Genomic DNA, 22,376 nt, shown 5'->3' with positions numbered 1-22,376 from the left:
GGACTCGGGCTCCTGCTGCCCGTGTCACGCTGGGTAAGCACACTTCCTAATCGGGTTTCTCCAGATACTCCAATGGAGGCTCTAACTTCAGAATTAATTAACTTCACTATCAAAAGCTGAGTCATTTGTCACAATGGTTTTGTCATTAGCTCCCATAATTAAGGAAAGTGTCACAAAACCAAATGTTTCACTTACACAAGGCAGGAGAGGCAAAGCTCAGGAGTGCTTCCAACATGCTGGGAATGGGCACAGCCGTGGGGAGGGGCTCAGCCAGGCACCCCAAATCCCTGTCCTGGGCTGGGGGGGCCTTCCAGGCATGGCTGGGGGCAGAGGGAAGGGGCTGGGGTTTGGGGAGGGGGCACAGCTGGGCTGCCCAGGCTGGAGGAGCTGCTGGGCTGTGCCAGGGCTGGCTGGGCCGGGCTGTTCCCCCAGCCCCAGGAGAGCTGAGGTGCTGCTGGTGACCGTCAGCCACACGAGCTGGGAGAGACGAGGATATTCTGCTGCAAGTTTAGCTAACACCCCCAAAGGCAGGAGGAGAAGCCCTTCCCAACACACTCAGTTTCACATGGGCACTTCCTAAACCATCAGAGTTCCTCGATGGAGAAAGGCAGGGATGTGCCAGGCAGCTCTGGGGCCGGAGCAGAGCCTGCCAGAGCACTCAGGACCCCCAAAGCCCCCGGAGCACCTGCAGGGTCCCAGGGGGCCCCAACCTCCTGCCCAGTGCCTTGTTCCCACAGCCCTCACCACTTCCAGAGACCTGAGCTGCTGCTCTTGGCTGCTGGGGAGAGCCTCCCCTCGTTAATGAGCAATTAACCGAGAGGCTGAGCCCCCTCCCTCGCCCCCCATGTGCACCTTGCGGTGATGCTGCAGTCTCCTCCGTGACCCACACTGGGGCAGCTCCATCCACTGCTCATCCCCAGCTGCACAGCTGCAGCTTTTGACCAAAACCCTGAAACCTCCCAGCGTTTCCTGCTGCTCCAGGACCCGCTGGGGCCCCTCCAGGGGACCCCAGCCCACAGGACCCCCCCATGCCCAGCCCCTGGCTCGTCCCCAGAATCTCGTGGGCAAAGGAAGCCAAGCCCTCAGGGTTTCTTTAAAATTAAATATTTTATTTTTTCATACATGCAGCAAATTGAATCAAGAGTATATGCCCATCTAAAAGGAGGTCTTCATGAGAACTGTTTGACAACACACAGCAGGTAGTCTAGGATGTAGAAAAGTCATCAAATACTTGCAGGTGAAATCAAATTCACAAACACAAACTGTTCAACAATAAACATTTTCTCTTTTTTTTTAATCTTTTTTTTTTTTTTTTTTCCCTCCTTGTTTTAATTGCCACTTTGAATGTGATCAGAAATAAACAGCTCAGGTGACACTTCCATGCATGGAGCCAGAGGCGTGTGACCACGCAGCCTCACCTGCTCCTGCCACAGCAGAGAAGCCACAGCAGCACTTGGCAGTGTGAGCAGGTTGAACCCTCCAGGTGCAATCCCAGCCTTTGGGAACATTGGGATCGTTGTGTCCTGTGCTGGAATCCCCTGGGTTCCTCCCTGGGGTTGCAGCTCTGGGACTCACAAGCAGCGGAGCACATCGACTGCCCTGTGCCCGCTCATCTGTCTGCATGGGCTGGCCACTGCACAAACTCACATTTATTTATTAAGTGGATTAAATCCATCGATAGCTCCTTTGGTGATGGGTCTTGTCAGGAGAGAGCTGCTCCGAGCCCCAGCCAGGGGACACAGGCACAGCAGCAGCTCCCAGCCAGGAACGAGCGGAGTCGCACTGGGAGCAGGGCAGGTTCTGGAGCTGCCCCAGACCAGCAGCCCCAGGGGGAACTGTCTGATCCACCCTGTCCCAGGCGAAACCAGCTGAGAGCCTGAAGCCACTTACCTGTAGCCCTGGGATGTAATCCAGCCAGGATTGTCAGGATGTGCCATCCTGTGCATGTCCTGTCTCCTCCTGTGCCCTGCCCCGGGGCTCTGGGTCCCCCTCTGCCAGTCCCACTGAATCCAGGTGGGACCTGAGGCTGCCCTGGCCCTGCATCCCCAGCAGCTCCAGGTATGGATTTCTTGGGCTTTCTCCACACATCTGTGGAGCACCAGGGACTGAGGAGCAGGGCTCTCCTGAGGCTCTCAGCTCTGAGCATCCTCCCGAAGCTCTGCCTTCCCCATCCAACAGTGAAGATTAAATCATCAAATGACAGTAAACGGTGACTCAAGCCCTGTCACTCTGCCCTTCCTTGGAGGAGTCCACACAGATCTGAGCATCTGTGCAGGGCCAGGCACATCCCACTGTATGTTCCTCCAGAAGAAACAGGCCATCTGGAAATAAGTCTTGGAATAAGAGTTTGGCAAGCAGCAGAACGGACAGTGTCAGGAACACTCAAAGTATGAGTCCTGAGAAGAGGAGCCGGCATTTGCCGTGGATCTCGGTCCCAAAGCTGCCTCCAAAGCTGCCTGGTGCCACGTCCCCGCTCCCCTGCAGCCCCCTCCAAGGACACCCGGTCTGCTCAGCGTGCGGCAGCGCCGGCTCCATGCACAAGTGTCACCCCAACACAGACACAGAAGTTCCAAACAGAAAAGATGTGACTCCCCCCGCAGCAGCTCCTGCATTGTGCCCACGGCCCCGGGGTGCCCCTGAGCCCCGGAGACCTTCCAGCAGCATCCTGGACAGACCTGGGAGCGCCTTCAGAGCCAAAGATATGGAAATTAAAAACATTCACCACTGAAGTAATACTAATTCTGCAGCAACGGGTTTGAAGGTCACAGTAACGCACATGCTCTGACATCAGCTGTGGTCTGCAGAGGATGGCGCGATGTCTTCGGGATGTGCCGGGCTCGGGGGAGCCCTCACCAGCCCCCCGAGCCCTGGGCCTCACCTGGTGCAGAGCCCCTCGTAACCCCCTCCTCCATCTGGCACAATTTGCAGTTTTTCTGGGTTTGGTTTGGGTTCCTCCAGCCCAGGGCAGGACCCAAGGCCACGGGCTCAGCTCTCAGGCTGGCACAGGACAGTGCCCGTGGCCGGGTGCCGGGGAGGGGACCCTCACCCTGCCCCCAGCACTGGGACAGCGCCTTCGCTGCTGGCAGCCTTTAGTTCTCAAGGAATCAGTAAAAGAAGAAAATAATTTCCAAAGGTAGAGTTTCATGTTTATAAAAGATCTACAGCCTAGAATTTCCTCTATAGAATTCCTCATGATTGATAAAATCCCACCCATTTCCCTGGGGCCTGGAGGAATGGCTGCATCCAGCAGAACCAGTGCTGGCTCAGAAAACACACCCTGGTCTGCAAACCAGCCAGACTGGGCTGTGACGGGAGCGGGGTGACAGGGACTGGGGCATGCTCACCTGGGGCTCAGCCTCTGTGAGCCCAAGAGTCAGCCAGGGCCACCAGCCGGCCACCGACGGGCAGTGCCTGCCTGCTCCTGCCCTTCTCTGCCCTTCTCTGCCTGCTCCTGCCCTTCTCTGCCTGCTCCTGCCCTTCTCTGCCTGCTCCTGCCCTTCTCTGCTCACTCCTGCCCTTCTCTGCCCTTCTCTGCCTGCTCCTGCCCTTCTCTGCCTGCTCCTGCCCTTCTCTGCCTGCTCCTGCCCTTCTCTGCCTGTTCCTGACCTTCTCTGCCCTTCTCTGCCTGCTCCTGCCCTTCTCTGCCTGTTCCTGACCTTCTCTGCCCTTCTCTGCCTGCTCCTGCCCTTCTCTGCCTGTTCCTGACCTTCTCTGCCCTTCTCTGCCTGCTCCTGCCCTTCTCTGCCTGTTCCTGACCTTCTCTGCCCTTCTCTGCCTGCTCCTGCCCTTCTCTGCATTTCTCTGCCTGTTCCTGCCCTCACCTGTCCACCCATCTTCTCCTTCCCATCCTTGCTCCCTCCCGCCTGTTCCTGCCTGCCCCTGCCTGCCCGCACGCCACGGCTCTGCCTCACAAACAGCTGCTGGAATTGTCTCTTCTCATTCAGGATTTTTTTTTTAACGATGCAGAAGGTCCTGGATTACTGACTAAAACCCCCAGGAATTTGGTGGAAATCAAGGAAATCAAGATGTCTGTGAAATCCATGGGTTTGGAGCCTGGAAGAGAATAGCAGAGGGTGGGAAGTAGAAAAGTTTCCGTTACAAATAGCCCTCAGTGCAGCCCTTTGGTCTTGGGCGTGTTTTCAGTTGGTAAATTGTAAACCAAGAATATAAATGTGTTTTGTTTTGGTAGAATATTAATATCCTTTACAGAGCTGTTACATCTCGACAGTGTCTGTGAAAGATTTATGCGAGTGCTGACAGAGCGTATCAAAACTGCAAACTGTTCCAGATGTTACAAAAAACCCCCACCTCTCACTTAGAAAAAGGTTTGCTGTGATTTACAGGAACTGGCATGGGAGTGGTTTGGAGTGGCGATGCCAGAGCGCGGGGAAGGCGGGTGGTGGGGGATGCTCCGGAGAGCCGGGCTGACCCTATGGACAATGCATTGGAAAATAGAGGTCTACAAGCAGATTTTTCCACACTGATCAAATATATCCATGTCTTGAACAAAAGGCTCCTCTAAGACAAGCTCACACTCATCGCAAGCTTCAGCACAACGCTTTAAGCGATCGACCATGCTTAGCATTCCACAGCAACGCTTTGGGAGTAGCTGGGTCACTGGGATCTCAGCGTCCCACTGCAAAAATTACAGAGACCGTAGCAATTTGGTATATTTCTGTTTAAAAACTCTATTAGTCACCACCAACTATAGTTCCTAGAAGTATCACTGACCGTAAGTGGCACCCCGGACACCTCCGGCTAGGGAAACCAAGCTAGCGAGTGGCACGGACATGGAGCGGCTCGGAGGAGCGGTCGGTTTGGGAGGGGATGTGTGTCTGCACTGCTAATCCCGGAAGACGAGTGTCCTATGTACAGGGCGACCTGGCGTGGGACAGCGAGGACAGGGCTGCGCCGCGACTACACGTTAATGACAAACTCGGGGTTGGTGTAGGAGAATCCAGCAAACTCGTTCTGGTCCAAGTTCATGATGAAGAGTTTGTCCGTGGGCGTGAGCTCCACCGGCTGCCGGGTGAACTCTTTGTCGAAGTTGGAAGTGTCGCGTTTGTCCTTCTGTTAAACGGAAAGCACAGAGTTAAACTGGGGAAGGAGTGAGGCAGCGGGAGGTGACAGCACCTGAGAGGTGACAGCACTGGGGAGGTGACAGCACTGGGGAGGTGACAACACTGAGTGGCCAGGGAGCCATGCTGTCCCCAGGAGAACCAGGCTGTCCCCAGGAGAACCAGGCTGTCCCCAAGAGAACCAGGCTGTCCCCAGGGGAGCCAGGCTGTCCCCAGGAGAGGCAGGCTGTCCCCAGGGGAGCCAGGCTGTCCCCAGGAGAGCCAGGCTGTCCCCAGGAGAGCCAGGCTGTCCCCAGGAGAACCAGGCTGTCCCAGCACTCCACACTCCACGCAGGTTTCCAAGCCAGCACCGAGCAGGAGCTCACAGCCCTGCACAAGAGAAGCAGCCCCGCGCCAGCAGCAAGAAAAGAAGAACAGTTTAACACTCCTGAAACACACGAGCAGGACACAGAGGGACAGGGGAGAGCCGGGGGTGTTGGGAAGGGAAGGGAAGGGAGCATCCCTCCTCTCCTGTTGGCTGTGGGAGAGACACGGAGCAGTCCTCAGCATGCAGAACCCTCACTGCAACCAGAGCTCGGCACTGCACAGGAGGAAGGAGCCTGGAGGAAGCAACATGCCTCGAAATGGCAGCAACAGTCACTACCATGTCAAAATTAGCACAAAATAATCAGCTGTAAGAGCTCTTTCTGCTTTAAGCTTGACTTTTGAATGATGGCGTGATACGGTGTTAACCAACACTGGTTCATTGATGGAGGATGTGATTTGCTCCAGGGTTCTACAGAGAAAACACACAGCACTTCAAAACCTCCGAGAAGGAAAATTCCACATATGCAACATTTTCTCCTTGCAATTTTTTAAGAAGAACAACTTTGCAGCTACACCCAAGCCAAAAAAGGGAAGAGAAGGACATTAGTGTCAGGATTAGCGCTGGGAACCTGCAATCAGCAGTGCAGAGCCAGCGCTGGGAGTGCGTGGGCTGCTCCTCCAAACCCTGCAGATCAGAGAGCGCCTGGCTCAGGGCTGTCCGGCTGTGGGAGGTGACAGAGCCGTGGCTGGAGGGGTGACGGAACTGAAGGTGCAGCACAAGCACCCCAGGTCCTTCATCCACAGCCCCCGGCAGTGGAGGGACATTGGCAGCCGGGAACTGGCTCTGCTCTGCCTCATTACTAAATCCAACAGGGACAAAACTCTTCTCCATGTCCCTACACAGGAGAGACCCCAACTCCCTGCTGAGGTGACCTTCCCCTGCCGTGACACAGGTGGGACCCTGTCACAAATTGAACGCCTTGCAGAAACCTGTATTTGTTTTCCATTTTTCCCAGACTTTGCCTTTGAAGTGTGGCCCCACCAGGCCAAGTCCTTGCTGTGTTCTGCTGCAGCAGGATTTCCAGTCCTGGATTAATCTGCCAGTTTGAACTGAGGAAAGGAAGCGTGGGGGTCCTGCAGGTCCTGCACCCCACCCCGCCCCTCATGGCTGACCTCCCACTGCTGTCCTGGTGAAGGACCTGGCAGGAGAGATGCTGTGTCCTCCCTGCCAGGTCCCTCTTGGCCCAATGGGACACTGGGGCACCTTCATGCCTCAAGCAGGAGCATGGCCAGGACACAGAGCCAGGGCTTCCTGGAGCACCACACCTCAGCTGGACTGAGCCCTGGGAGATGAGCCAGCAACGCTTCAGGACCCCCGGGGATGCTTGGAGATTCCACTTGCCATAGGAGACATCCCATCAGGATGGCTTTGGCCTTGGGGAGGAAGATCAGGAAAAGCCAAGGATGATGGAGAAGAGACGAGGTGGGAAGAAAAGCAGGTCTGGATGGAAGTCAAGGAGCCGAGAGAGGAAAGGCAGGAGAAGAGCCAGGACGAGGCTGTGCTGTGGGGCCTTGGGCACACGGCGACGCTCCGGAGGACACCGGTGTCCGCGGCTCCCAGCCCGGCCCTGAGTGCTGAGTCCCTCCGGGGCTCCTCTCTCCAGCACAGAGAAGGAAGGAGATGTGGATTTGGGAGCACAGAGCAGGAGCAGGGAAGGGCAGACAGGGCGAAGGGGTGAACTTGAGGTGCAGAGCTCTGCAGGCAAAGGGTGGAGCAGTCGGGATGTGAGGACGAGCCCACCTCGATGGCAGAGGGTCCCCCAGGGACGAGGGCGGGGTGGTCCCTGGCAGAGCGGCCGTGGCTGTGCTCTGGGTCTCTCCGAGAAGTGGAGCCAGGCTCCTGGAGGGTTCTGAGCCCACCACATGGCTCCTGAAGGCCACATCCATCCAAATCAACCTGGGCCAGGACAGCACTGTCCTACCAAGCCAGGAGCTTCTGCTGAGCAGGAATGGTGTGGGATGCTGCAAAGAGGAATGACACATCCACATGTGACGGGTGCAAATTGCCACCGTGGTCCCCAGCCCTTGGGAGTGCTCAGCCTGGGAGCCCTGGAGTGGGAAAAACCTCCTGCCACTGCTTTTTGGCAGCAGAAAGCTCTGGGAGAGGCTGTGATGTGCCCAGGAGGGGGCTTGGGGCAGCCCCCTCCCCTGCACTGCCCTCTCCAGCAGCCCCCCACTCCCTGGGGCCTTGGCTGGAAGCTGAGCACGGCAAAGTGCAGGTTGCTGGTGTCTTACCTTGAATTCTGCCTGAACTGGTGGCAATTTGGCCTCTGTCAAGATGATGAACGGTCTGGGAGCAGGCAGGGAACGGCTGCGTGGATCTCATGGAGAGAGGGGAGCGCAGGGGACACTCAGGGCTCAAAGTGCCTCCAGCACCGCGCAAATTGACTCTGGGAGGTGTCGAGGATCACAGCGAGGATCACAGCGAGGATCACAGCGAGGATCACAGTGAGGATCACAGTGAGGATCACAGTGAGGATCACAGCGAGGATCACAGCGAGAATCACAGTGAGGATCACAGCGAGGATCACAGGATCACAGCGAGGATCACAGCGAGGATCACAGCGAGAATCACAGTGAGGATCACAGTGAGGATCACAGCGAGAATCACAGTGAGGATCACAGCGAGGATCACGGTGAGGATCACAGGATCACAGTGAGGATCACAGTGAGGATCACAGCGAGGATCACAGCGAGGATCACAGTGAGGATCACAGCGAGGATCACAGGATCACAGTGAGGATCACAGCGAGGATCACAGGATCACAGTGAGGATCACAGCGAGGATCACGGGATCACAGTGAGGATCACAGCGAGGATCACAGCGAGGATCACAGTGAGGATCACAGTGAGGATCACAGCGAGGATCACAGTGAGGATCACAGTGAGGATCACAGCGAGGATCACAGTGAGGATCACAGGATCACAGTGAGGATCACAGTGAGGATCACAGGATCACAGTGAGGATCACAGCGAGGATCACAGCGAGGATCACAGCGAGGATCACAGGATCACAGTGAGGATCACAGCGAGGATCACAGGATCACAGCGAGGATCACAGCGAGGATCACAGCGAGAATCACAGTGAGGATCACAGTGAGGATCACAGCGAGAATCACAGTGAGGATCACAGCGAGGATCACGGTGAGGATCACAGGATCACAGTGAGGATCACAGTGAGGATCACAGCGAGGATCACAGGATCACAGCGAGGATCACAGCGAGGATCACAGGATCACAGTGAGGATCACAGCGAGGATCACAGCGAGGATCACAGGATCACAGTGAGGATCACAGTGAGGATCACAGCGAGGATCACAGCGAGGATCACAGTGAGGATCACAGTGAGGATCACAGGATCACAGCGAGGATCACAGTGAGGATCACAGGATCACAGTGAGGATCACGGTGAGGATCACAGGATCACAGCGAGGATCACAGGATCACAGCGAGGATCACAGCGAGGATCACAGGATCACAGTGAGGATCACAGCGAGGATCACAGGATCACAGCGAGGATCACAGCGAGGATCACAGCGAGAATCACAGTGAGGATCACAGTGAGGATCACGGTGAGGATCACAGGATCACAGTGAGGATCACAGCGAGGATCACAGGATCACCGTGAGGATCACAGTGAGGATCACAGTGAGGATCACAGTGAGGATCACAGTGAGGATCACAGGATCACAGTGAGGATCATGGTGAGGATCACAGGATCACAGCGAGGATCACAGTGAGGATCACAGTGAGGATCACAGCGAGGATCACAGTGAGGATCACGGGATCACAGCGAGGATCACAGTGAGGATCACAGCGAGGATCACAGGATCACAGGATCACGGTGAGGATCACGGTGAGGATCACAGTGAGGATCACAGCCCACGGCGGAGCTCCAGGGATCGGCTCCCACCAATGTTCAGGACCGCTGGGAAGAACCTTGCAGCATCCAGAGCACCGAGGCTGGCAGAAGTGGAGTCCCAAAGCAGGAGGGAGGCTGACAGGAACCTGTAATCCTTCTTTAGCTGCCCACAGGCGCTCCTGGGAGAGCAGGCAGGGACGGACGGATGGACGGATGCGTGGATGGATGCATGGATGGATGCATGGATGGATGAGTCACCGGCGCTCGCTGCAGTCTCGGGGAGCGCGAGGCGATGCCGCAGTGGGCTCTGCTCAAGGAGCTCCCCGCGATCCCTGAGCGGCCACACAAACTCCTTCCCAGCCATGGCTGCTGCGGGAGGCTGTGGGAAATCATTCCCTCCTGGATGGCGCTTCCCACCTCGGATTTTTGGGATGAAGGCAGAGGAAGAACGATCCACGGCTCCAGCATCCCCCAGCAGCCGGGGCAGCTCCCAGCCCCAGCGGTCGGAAGGAACGGCCTCGCTGCACTGCAGAAACTCAGCATTGCCAATCACATGCAGCTTTCTGGGGCGTGTTTTCTCACTTTTTATTTTATAATCGGTATCAGAAAAAAAATAAATTGGCACATTACAAATCAAGCAGATTGATACAGTGACAGCCCATGAACATCTGCAAGGGTATAAAAGGAAGCAGTGTGATTGTTGTCCTTTCAAGAGAAATTCACCGTTCCTGAAATGTTTCCTTTGATGCCACAAACAAAACTCGGGCCATTTAAATACCTAGCTGCAATTTTTAAGGATAGAAATATGGGTTGAAACAAGTTTCTCTACATGCTTCCTATCAGAATTCACAATACTGGTCAGAGTTAAGTATCTCCCGTTCGGGTCAATACCATTTTTGACACATTTAAAGCACAGGTAACAAACTCCATCAATGGCTTTGGCATTTGAAAAGAAGAAAAAGCTTCGGTAGGGAACGGATGTTGGTGGTGTTCACTAGGGTGACCACGGATTCAAAAGCAGCTCCTCCAAATTTCCCATTTACCACTGGATGTTTGCTTTGATTTTAAAAAAATGCTACTTAGAAACTGCACAATCAGGAGAAATCTTTGCCAACGGCAGCTCTGCCTTCCTGAATAACTTATCCCACTGCTGGGGACCCAGCCCAAAGGATCTGTGCAGGGAAGGGGAGCTCTGGTGGGGCTGGACACAGCCAGAGAAGGAGCCAGAACCAGCATCTTGGCTCTGCAGAGCTTTAGGGAGGACAGAAACTCCCAATGGTTTCATTAAAAACACTGACTTGCCACTAAGGCTAAATATTAAAATTTCCTGATTATATTAAGACACTAGGAAAATGAGAGAGCAGGAATTAAAGCACATGATGAAGGGATTTCTCCCGGTTGTCACCGTGTCTCTGTTTTCATTCTGTCACCCACTGAGCTGTTCCCATTTTCTACAAACAGAATGTTACAAACGCCCATTTGCAGCAGTTCTCGCACATCACTCCCCTCCAGTGGTGCCCCAAATGACAGGAAGACACTTGGAATACGGTCACTCTAGTGGGGAACTAAAGAAGACCCACGGATGAAGTTTTGCAATGGAATGTGTCACCACAACAGCAGCTGGAGCCGGATGACAGATGCAGGGATGAGATCTGCACAGCAACTTAGCTCTTGGCTTGAGGCTTAAAAAACTCAGAGTTAACAAAGGAAAATCCTTCGAATTCTGACTGGTCAATGTTCCCGACGACTTCCTGGTCGGGAGGAGTGAGCACGGGTGGATGGCGAGTGAAAAACCGGTCGAAGTTTTCAGCATTGCGTCCGCACTATGAGAGGGGAGAAAAGAACGGTGGTGGGTGGGGCAGGAAGCGTGGGATGAGCTGGGAAAAGCTGCAGAACACACTTTGCTGGTCAGGAGGGCATGGGATGGGATGGGATGGGATGGGATGGGATGGGATGGGATGGGATGGGATGGGATGGGATGGGATCCATGGGATGGGATGGGATGGGATGGGATGGGATGGGATGGGATGGGATGGCATGGCATGGGATGGGATGGGATGGGATCCATGGGATGGGATGGGATGGGATGGCATGGGATGGCAGGGAATGGTATGGAATGGCATGGAATGGCAGGGAATGGCAGGGAATGGCAGGGAATGGCAGGGAATGGCAGGGAATGGCATGGAATGGCAGGGAATGGCAGGGAATGACAAGGAATGGCAGGGAATGGCAGGGAATGGCATGGAATGGCATGGAATGGCATGGAATGGCATGGAATGGCATGGAATGGCAGGGAATGGCAAGGAATGGCATGGAATGGCATGGAATGGCATGGAATGGCAGGGAATGGCAAGGAATGGCAGGGAATGGCAGGGAATGGCAGGGAATGGCAGGGAATGGCAGGGAATGGCAGGGAATGGCAGGGAATGGCACGGGATGGCATGGGATGGCATGGAATGGCAGGGAATGGCAGGGAATGGCAGGGAATGGCAGGGAATGGCACAGCCAGGGCCTGGCACAGCCCGGCTGTGCCACGGGAAGCAGCAGCAGTGAGATGGGTTGTGGTGTTTCACACCTGGTACCTGCTCCCTGGGCAGTGCCCACCTGGCGTCCCCCCTTCCCCATTCCATCACGTCTGGACTGCTCAGAGCTTTCCTCGTGCTCGGGGAGAGGAGCCAGCCCTGGCAGTGGCCAAGGCCAGGCTGGACAGGGCTCAGAGCAGCCTGGGACAGTGGGAGGTGGCACTGGGTGGGCTTTAAGGTCCCTCCATCCCAAAGCCCTTCTGTGATTCCACGGTTCTGATTCCCTACAGTGCAGTCAGACCACCACGGTCTGCAGCCTCACAGTCCCCAGCGCTGCCAAGCACTCCATTTCATTTTCTTAGCACTCAAAACCAGGCTCCTGTAGCTTCCCAGGCTGCACACCCTGATCTGCTGGAGTAACAACAGCAGCAGCTGGGATCAGGTGGATGCCAGGGCACTGCACAGGCACAGAGCAGGCTCCATCCCTGCCTGCCACCCCCACGTCACATCCCCACGGGGACTCTGCTCCCAGGACTGGCCACTGTCCCTCCTGTCACACACAGCCAGCTCTCTCCAGGCTCTGTCTCCTCACAGGCAGCACCTCCCAGTCCCTCAGGCCTCTCTCCCGTGCCCCAGGGAGAACACACGCTCCAAGCCCTGCCACAATTTTTCTTGGGCATTTAACTTTCATTTGTTAAGTAAACAGATTTGCATTTTTAATAAACATCAGACTAAATATAATAAAATATTAATGACAAATACATGCAGAAGTCAATGTTTCCCAGCTCCTTCCTCTGCTCACACGTTTCAGGGCAGACAACATGAATATCCATCAGCCTCTGATGGCCTGTTCCTTTGGCAGCTCTGTCTGTCCTTACAGCGCCAAGTCAGACACTTGCTCTCCTCCAACCTCTAAACAAAGCTCAAGGGGCAATGTTTGAGTCAATCCAAGTCCAGCTCCAGCCCCTCCAGCGTGGGCAGCATTGGTAAGGCCACATCTTTACATTTCTGCTCTGGCTTGGTGAAACTTCTGCTCCCCAAGGCGTCCCCTGCCCGTGTCCCGGGCTCAGCGCGGGGCTGGATGCAGCCCTGCTGCCCTGGGCTCCAACACCTTCCCCGAGCCATCAAATTAACATCCAAACAGCAATTAACTCCTGCAAATGGGAGCTGCCTGCTGCACAGAGCCCAGGAGCCAAAGGCAGGGCCCGAGGAGCCAGGCTGGGCTGGCCAGGGCCACTGGGATGGCACAGACTGGGAGCACTGGGAGCACTGGGAGCACTGGGAGAGCCGTGGTGCCCTGGCTCCCCTGGCAGGGCTCTCCTGCTGAGCCCAGCAGCTCCCAGCACACGGCCAGAGCCCCCCAGAGCCCCCCAGAGCCCTCCAGAGCCCCCCAGAGCCCCCCAGAGCCCCCAGCCCCGCTGTCGCTCCCCGTTAGCTCCAGGAAACCTCAGGGCAGCCCACCAGCAGCGTCTGCCAGCTCTGCCTGCCTTTGGCTACAAAGAAATGTGCTGCCTGAGAATAAAAATAAAAAAATCAAACCAGCAACCCCCTCAGAAAGATTGGAAAAATAATCCTGATGAGAGGCTGCCAGTTATTGGAATAGGAAGCAGAAATGTATTTTAATATGCATATTGGCAAGCGAGAATTTCTCACCATCACGCAATGAGGTAAGAAAATGTGGATGGAAAATCTGAAAAGTTGCGTCTATCCATGGTATTTCCTGCCCTGCTGTGTGGAATTTATGGACTTTCAGTTTGGATGCAGATAAAATGGATGGGTAAAATCAATAGTTTATAGTTGAAAACTGAGTTTAGAGAAGGCACATGCCAGCCCCGAGGCCTGGAGGAGGGGAGTTCCAGGCTCCAGGTTTGGCCCAGCCCTGGGGGATCCTGCTGCTCCAGGCACCAGAGATCACTGTCTGCACCAGCACCTTCCTCACAGCTTCCCCAGCTGAAGCTCCTGGTGAGTGGACACAGATGCCATATGAATTTTTACATTTATCTAAAGCCATCTAGTGAAAAATTGTCCTCATTTTAGTCTGATATTAATGTACAGGCATCACTCCATCCTGACTGGAGAAAGGGGGAGGGTGGGAATTTATCTTACATAAATCCCGGTGTGTCCTGTCTAATATTTATAGCCAGCACAGAATGGCTTTTCCTCCTGAGCTGCAGAAATAAACCTGTCAGCTCCAGAGATGGCCTTGTATTTAATCACTCCCCTGCTTGATTTCAAATAGAGACAAAAGGCACAATAAAATATTTTCTATTGATCCCTGGGATGCAATCAAGGGCCATAAGAAACCGAGGATGCTGCTGCCACCCACCCTCCTTCCCAGTGCCAAGGGGAGGTGCTGGATGCCCTCCATTTCCCAGGGTTTTGTCCCAAACCAGTGGCACAGCCACAATCCCTCCAGGCATCTCCTGGGCAAGTCTGACCTTCCTGGTGCTCCTTGCTCCCTGGGGAGGATCAGGGCTCTTCTGGCAATCACACTTAGGGGAATTTGGGTCACAGCACGAACTTGGGGCCACACTGAGGGTCCCTGTGATGGTCAGGGGGGACAATGGTGCCTTTCATCGTGTCTGGCATCCAGTCTGGGATGCTCCAGCACATCCCTTTATCCCTGCTGCTGTCAAAGGGAGCATCCCCTGCAAGGGCTCCTGGTGTAGGACCATCCCTCCCCGAGGGAAAAAGCCAAGTTTCTGCTCCTAACACACTGAAAACAGAGGCTGAATAGTCTGGGAAATCCCAGGGAAAGTCTTTACAGGGCCCTGGGTCTCCCAGAGCAAATCCTGACTGCATTATCAGAGGTGTTTGACCTCAGCACATGCACCTGCCCAATGTCAGCCCCTCAATCCTTAAATCCCATCTAATTAGGAAATTACTTATGCAAATATTAGAACTCACCCTGCACAGGCTGAACTAAGGCTACAAAAGCCTCTATGCAGGGAACTGGTGTTTATACACATCCAGGTCTGTAAGTGGCATTTCAATATTAATTAACTCCAAGAAGTTAGGGGGAAATTAATTTATGCAATTAAAAATTATTAGATTAAAAGCCATTTTTTTTAACCCCCCCATGCTGTTGTGAATAATCCTGGGCTCTGCCGTGTGATTTCAGTGCTTTCAAAATGAGACTTTTCAAATCACTAGGCTTTATGTAAAGTAAAAGAGTAATTAGATACCAAAAACAGTAATTATCTCAACGAGAGACAGGGAGAGCAGGGAAGTGTAAATACACTCCCAGGGTAACTGCAGACCCAGGAAAGGAATTGTTATGCACCAGCCAGAGCAGGGAGCAGCCAAGCAGAGCCCCACGTCAGAGCCACCAAAGACAGCCCAGCCTCTGATCTGTCTTGTTCCTGACTCTGTGATAAAGGTTAATCAAGCACAAAGCAACACAGCAGCTCCTGGGAATTGCACAGCCCGGGCTGCAGCCTCCGTTCACTGCTGGTGGGAAACGAGGGAGGTTTGGGGAGGGATGGGATTCCCTCCCCAGCAACCCCTGCACCCTCGCTGTGCCCCCTCCCCAGGCTGCAGGGAGGCTGCAGATGACAGAAATCACCAGAGGTTGGTGTGTGCTGCAGCAGAGAGCCGGAGCAAAGGTGGCTCTGTGGGGACTGGAGGGGCTGAGGCACCAGCCCAGACCAAACATGAGCTGATGGTGCCTCTGAGAAGCAAAACGAGGATGAAGATTTGGATGGGGCTCTGCTCCCCTTGGCTGGTGTTCCCATGGACTGCAGAAGGGGAAGGCTGGGGACAGGTCAGGGCTGACTCCCAGCCCTCATTTGCATCCTATTCCTTATTTTGAAGCTCTGGATACAGACAATTCCTGCAGCCTGACCTTTATAGATGCTAATTATAAAAAAATACACGGAAAATAGGCTAAAGGCAAGGTGAAGAGCCAGGCCAGCACCACTGCAGCAGCACTGGGCCCTGGTGTGGCCACCTGAAGGTGACAAACCCTCGGCCACATCTCCCCTCTTCACCCCCAAACGCTCTGTGCAGGGTCCGAGCCCCATTCCCATCCCTGCTGCTCACAGCTGACACCAAAGAAACAGCTTTTTCCAGCACAGAGGCACTGCTGGAGAAATATCAGCTATCAGCAGGTACCTGAGTTGTCTTAATCCTCCCTAAATCCCAAGTCAGCTGCTGCTAATCTCCCTGCCCTATCAAACAGGGAATTTTCCGGGCGCTGGGTGAAGCGACAGCCGGCAGTGCCCGTCCCCAGGGCCGGTGTCAGAGGGATTTTTAAAGGAAGGAGACATTTAAAACAGGACAAAATTTGCACACTTTAAAGCAGCAGAGCAGTGAGAAAGTGCTTTTGATGGAATTCAGTTGTTTTTCAGGGTAAAGCAGCAATGCTCTGCCCCTGCCCAGGGCAGGCAGTGACACTGGGGACCTGCTCAGGAAGAGAGAGGTGGCTGGAGGGGACACAGCAGCAGCAGCTTCATTGGGAAATGGACACAGAGGTGGGAAATGGCAGAAGCTGTGGATTCAGGAGAAAGGGACTTGTGCAGAATAACCCCAGGAAGCCCTGGTGCCCCTTCAGTGAATCCAGGTATGGATCAGGATCCCTCCACAGCTGCAGCTCCCACTCGTGCCTGAGCATCCCTGGCACAAAGGTCGGACCCAGCCCCAGACAGCAAACCATGAGGTGCACAAACAGCCCCAAACCCTTCCACACCGCTGTACTTCGATACCAAAGCGACAGCTTTCCCTGTAACGCTGTTCCTGCATGGTGCAGGGCCCTGAGGACTCCCCTCCCTCCCTGGGAAAGGCAAGCAGGCAGCAGTGCAGAGCCCTGTGCTGCCCAGCTGTGTCTCCCTGCTGCTGTGCAGGGGGCAGAGCAGGCTGGTCCTCGGTGCTGTGGGCTGGGAGCAGCCCCAAGGACAGCACCCCTGGAGCTCCCTGCAAAGGCACAGGAGCGAGCCTGGTGAAAAACACCTGGCTGAAACACAGACCTGCAGCCCAAACACAGGCAGCAGCCCTGCCCCATCCCTGCCCCATCCCTGCCCCATCCCTGCTCCATCCCTGTCCCTATCCCTGTCCCTATCCCTGCTCCATCCCTGCCCCATCCCTGCTCCATCCCTGCTCCATCCCTGCTCCATCCCTGCTCCATCCCTGCTCCATCCCAGCTCCATCCCTGTCCCATCCCTGCCCCATCCCTGTCCCTATCCCTGCTCCATCCCTGTCCCTATCCCTGTCCCTATCCCTGCTCCATCCCTGCTCCATCCCTGCTCCATCCCTGCTCCATCCCTGCTCCATCCCTGCCCCACCCCTGTCCCTATCCCTGCCCTATCCCTGCTCCATCCCTGCTCCATCCCTGTCCCTATCCCTGCTCCATCCCTGTCCCTATCCCTGTCCCTATCCCTGCTCCATCCCTGCCCCATCCCTGCTCCATCCCTGCTCCATCCCTGCTCCATCCCTGCCCTATCCCTGCTCCATCCCTGCCCTATCCCTGCTCCATCCCTGCCCCATCCCTGTCCCTATCCCTGCTCCATCCCTGCCCTATCCCTGCCCCATCCCTGCCCTATCCCTGCCCCATCCCTGTCCCTATCCCTGCCCTATCCCTGCTCCATCCCTGCTCCATCCCAGCTCCATCCCTGCCCCATCCCAGCTCCATCCCAGCTCCATCCCAGCTCCATCCCTGCTCCATCCCTGCCCTATCCCTGTCCCTATCCCTGCTCCATCCCTGCCCTATCCCTGCTCCATCCCTGCCCCATCCCTGCCCCATCCCTGCTCCATCCCTGCTCCATCCCTGCTCCATCCCTGCCCCATCCCTGCTCCATCCCTGCCCCATCCCTGCCCTATCCCTGTCCCTATCCCTGCCCCATCCCTGCTCCATCCCTGCTCCATCCCTGCCCCATCCCTGTCCTATCCCTGCTCCATCCCTGTCCCTATCCCTGCCCCATCCCTGCCCCATCCTTGCTCCATCCCTGCTCCATCCCTGCTCCATCCCTGCCCTATCCCTGCCCCATCCCTGCCCCATCCCTGTCCCATCCCTGCTCCATCCCTGCCCCATCCCTGCTCCATCCCTGCCCCATCCCTGCCCTATCCCTGTCCCTATCCCTGCCCCATCCCTGTCCTATCCCTGCTCCATCCCTGTCCCTATCCCTGCCCCATCCCTGTCCCATCCTTGCTCCATCCCTGCTCCATCCCTGCCCCATCCCTGCCCCACGGGAGGGGGTTTTGTTCCAGTCTGATCAGCCAGGAAAGAGCTGTGGGAGGGAAAACCCTGCTGGAGCAGAGGCACAGAGACAGAGCAGAGCTAAAGGCACCGAGCAGCCTCCACCAAAGGAACTCCCAGTCCATGTTTGCCCTGAAAGCAGAGTTTTTCCAAGCAGCAAAGGGGCCCCTCAAACGATCAGGGTGTCTGTAAAGCAGAGAAAAGCAGATGTGCAGGAGGTTGTTACGGGCAGCAGGACAGGGAGGCTGCAGGTGACACACGGAGCATTCCTGGACTCTGAGCTGTGATCTGGGGACACGGATTTAGGAATGGCCCCACCCTGAGCACAGGTATCAGCCACGAGATCAGACTCAGCATGGGTTCAGCTCTCTGTGAAACACCAGTGGCCAGCGAGGGCAGCCAGCAGCACCTGGAGGGGAACACGAGGACAACCCAAGCCTTAAGGACTTGGAGCACCACAGGGAGACTCGGACACTGCTGACACCCTGCCAGTCCCACCAGTGGGAAATGGAGAAATGCAGGGAGGGACATCCCTGAGTGTACCTAAGGGCAGGGAGAGCACAGGGACAGCAGGGGGTGACACAGAGTTTGGGGACACGGAGCAGCCCCAGCACCATGGGCAGGACACCCACGCTGGGGTTCAGGCTGCACCCCTGCGCTGCTGTCACCCCTGTGCTGCTGTCACCCCTGCACTGGTGTCACCCCTGTGCTGCTGTCACCCCTGCACTGGTGTCACCCCTGCGCTGCTGTCACCCCTGCACTGGTGTCACCCCTGTGCTGCTGTCACCCCTGTACTGCTGTCACCCCTGCACTGGTGTCACCCCTGTGCTGGTGTCACCCCTGCACTGGTGTCACCCCTGTGCTGCTGTCACCCCTGTACTGGTGTCACCCCTGTACTGGTGTCACCCCTGTACTGCTGTCACCCCTGCACTGGTGTCACCCCTGTGCTGCTGTCACCTCTGCACTGGTGTCACCCCTGCGCTGCTGTCACCCCTGTGCTGCTGTCACCTCTGCACTGGTGTCACCCCTGTGCTGCTGTCACCCCTGTACTGCTGTCACCCCTGCACTGGTGTCACCCCTGCACTGGTGTCACCCCTGTGCTGGTGTCACCCCTGTGCTGGTGTCACTGGAAATAAAGTTGGGATTAAAGAAAAGAAAGACCTGGTCAGCTTGAGAGAAAGGGAGGACAAACCCAACAAGACCGACAGACCCGGGATGACAAAACAGACAGGCTGCAACACAAAGGGGTCCAGGAGCTGAATGTGTGGAGCTTCCAGCCCTGCAAGCCAGACTTGGGACCAGGACCATGAACTTCTCCTGTCCCAGCAGAGCTGTGGCACTGCCAGGTCCCAGGGAATGCCACCTTCCATGGGGACAGAGAAGAGGCACCCCCAGGATGAGCTGCACCCACCCAGGGTGGGAGAGACCCCGGAGGCTCCCTGGCAGAGGGGGGGACACAGCAGTGGGGGGACACAGCAGTGGGGCAGTGGGGACACAGCAGTGGGGGGACACAGCAGTGGGGCACAGGGGACACAGCAGTGGAGCACAGGGGACACAGCAGTGGGGCAGAGAGGGGACACAGCAGTGGGGCACAGGGGACACAGCAGTGGGGCACAGGGGACACAGCAGTGGGGCAGAGGGGACACAGCAGTGGGGCACAGGGGACACAGCAGTGGGGCACAGGGGACACAGCAGTGGGGCAGAGGGGACACAGCAGAGGGGCACAGGGGACACAGCAGTGGGGCAGAGGGGACACAGCAGTGGGGCACAGGGGACACAGCAGTGGGGCACAGGGGACACAGCAGTGGGGGGACACAGCAGTGGGGCAGAGGGGACACAGCAGTGGGGCACAGGGGACACAGCAGTGGGGCAGAGGGGACACAGCAGTGGGGCACAGGGGACACAGCAGTGGGGCACAGGGGACACAGCAGTGGGGCACAGGGGACACAGCAGTGGGGCACAGGGGACACAGCAGTGGGGCACAGGGGACACAGCACACTTACAGCCTTTGGCTTGAACGGGGGCTGGATCTCCTTGCGCTCCAGCTTGTCCCAGTCGATGTAGCGGAAGAACGCGTGCTCCTTGATGTCCCGCTCCCCCTCGGGGCCGCAGCCCAGGCGCTTGGCGGGGTGCTTGGTCATCAGCTGGGGACAGCAGGAGGAAACAGTCACGGGGTGTCCCGCTGCTCCCCAAAATGTCCCCTCTGAGAAGTCCCCAGGGAGCTGTTTCCCAGCTGGACATCCCAGGACAGCCCCCATCAGAGCCCCATCTCCTCCAGATGCCTTTGGGGCTCCAAGGGGAGGACCCTGAGGAAGAAGCTGGGGTGACTCAGGCACAGGGAAGGTTGACAATGGCTTATGAGAGCAGACTGTGCAGATGGCAGGTACACGAGCACTGCTGGGATGGACACATCCCCTTTCCCTCTGGGAATGGAGCTGCTTTGCCAAGGAGCAGCCCCGGGGTGCTGGCAGGGCTCCCTCAGCACCTGGCTGCTGCAGGGGAGCTGCCCAGCGCTCCCTTTGCTTGGCACAAACTTCTCATCATCCACAGACTTAACTCTAAAACCCACTGATCCTTTAAGATGGAATCTGCCCTCCAAAACCTTCATCAGCCCTGGAAGCAGAACCCCCTCACCTCCGGAGCTGTGGCAGCACAGACACGAGGTGGATTTCTAATGAGAGAGTCAATTTGGGGGAAAAATAGCACAAGCAGTCCATTAATGTTGTTTATCATCTAAACTTCTCCTCTTCACTGGCTCAAGAAGGGAAAGGGCCCCAGGAATTACAGGCAGCTGTACAACATTAATATCCTGGGCCCGTGTTCAGAGATCAGATGGAGATTCCAGAGATTCACAAGGAGTTGATAAGGATGGAGAATATGAGCTTTATACCTGCAACAAAAGCACTGCTTTATTAAGAGCAGGGCAGTTCATCCTGGTGCCAGCGCTGTGCAGAGGCTGAGCAAGCCTGAGCCCGTGTCCCAGGGCTGTGAGAGCCCTGGCAGGGACAGGAGCTGCCAGAGCTGGGGAGCTCAGACACCTCCCACCCACTGGATCCAGGTCAGCCCCACCACCCCAATGGCACAAAACAAACTCGCTCGGGAAAGCCGATCTCAAACAGCTGCAATGGGGCACTGAAAGCAAGGAAAACCCTGAGGAAGAAAACAAAACACAAACCTAAAACCCTGAAAACACAAAAAAACCCCAGCTCTAACAAATACAAGGTGAGAGCAGAGCCACCAGCTGCTCTGTGAGCAAACAGCTCCACATCCCTGGCCTCCAGCTGTGACGGCATCTGCAGCTGGAAGAGTGATGGAGAGCAGCTCCTGCGAGGAGGCAGCACCTCCCTGGAAAGCCCCTCTACAAACAGCGAGGGCCTGGCAGGCTCTGCAGGCTGGGCCAGGGATTTTCCAGCCTCTGCTCAGGGTGAGGATGTGACTGGCATCAGCATCAGCCTTGCAGAGCCCATCCTCGAGCAGGGAGCCAGGCTGGAGCCAAGCTGGAGGGCCAGGGAGGGAGGGGCCAGAGGCCAGCAAAAACAAAAGCAAGAATATTTTTCCAACTTGCTTTTTGTTAATAATTGAGTTTCCCTTGGCGTTGCAGCACAGGGACCTTTATAAAATAAAAACCCAACAAGGAATCCCAGATTCCACCTGGGAAGGTGGCAGAGGTGACGTGTCCTGGCCTCTCGAACACGAAACAGGGCAGCACAGACTGCAGCCCTGATGGGCTTTCCTCAGGCAGCAGCACTGGGGAAATGCCACCCAGAACACCTGTAAATATTCCCAAAATACTGCAGAAAACATTCCATGCCTTTGCTATCGGGCAGAGGTTTCTCCAGTTCCCTGCTGGCAGCGCTGGCACAGCCAACACAGCTCCCTGCAGCTCACCAGGACCTACTCCACTGTGTTTTAGGGGAAAACGTAACCAGTTCCCAGCTTACTAAAAAGTTCTGGGATCCCACACAGAGTGGTAATTAAACTTTCTGGTGTGGCAGTTTGGTGGCGGCAAAAAAATGTCCTGAGGTTTTGAAAGAACACTAACACAGAGGGAACCACCACTGCTACAAAAACCCACGGGAATTACGGAGAGCCAGCCCTCGGTACTGCCCCAACATCCTCCCATCTCCGGAGCGAGAAGAGCCACGGCAGCTACACCCAGCAGCCGCAGTCCCCGCTCTGATTTACAGCACCCACGTTGTGCCTGATGCAGCAGCAAACAAAGCCAGTGCCGAGCCTGGCCCTGCTGCCCCGGGGGATGCTCGGCAGCACCGAGTGTCCCCCAGCCCCTGCCTGGCCAGGAGCACCCTGGATTTTCCCTTTACATCCCAAAAAACGGCAGCAGGAGGATGGAGATGGTG

At 56.1% G+C, this 22,376-nt stretch overlaps 1 protein-coding gene across 3 annotated transcripts in view; it reads right to left on the bottom strand.

Annotated features, from left to right (window-relative positions):
* Positions 1-1,088: 1,088 nt before the first annotated feature.
* Positions 1,089-22,376, bottom strand: part of PRKCB (protein kinase C beta) — a 103,392-nt gene continuing 82,104 nt past the window's right edge. Inside the window, exons 16-18 of one of the 3 annotated variants that reach the window (XR_015774070.1) lie at positions 20,022-20,162; positions 3,526-5,070; positions 1,089-3,465 (exon numbers count right to left, since the gene is read on the bottom strand). Coding sequence is in view for 2 of the 3 variants with exons in the window: in XM_005523100.3 (XP_005523157.1) it covers positions 10,971-11,129; positions 20,022-20,162 (300 nt within the window). In the remaining variant the exon portion in view is untranslated. Of the gene's footprint in view, positions 5,071-9,877; positions 11,130-20,021; positions 20,163-22,376 lie in introns of those variants that run through there. The other 2 variants (XM_005523101.3, XM_005523100.3) reach the window with 2 other exon arrangements.

This window comes from Pseudopodoces humilis, chromosome 18 (genome assembly GCF_049639895.1).
Source record: "Pseudopodoces humilis isolate 2021_Gansu_Grassland_sample_001 chromosome 18, ASM4963989v1, whole genome shotgun sequence".
Classification (NCBI taxonomy): domain Eukaryota; kingdom Metazoa; phylum Chordata; class Aves; order Passeriformes; family Paridae; genus Pseudopodoces; species Pseudopodoces humilis.
The sequence above is the reverse complement of the archived record's forward strand: the minus strand, read 5'-3'. Positions and strand labels throughout refer to the sequence as shown.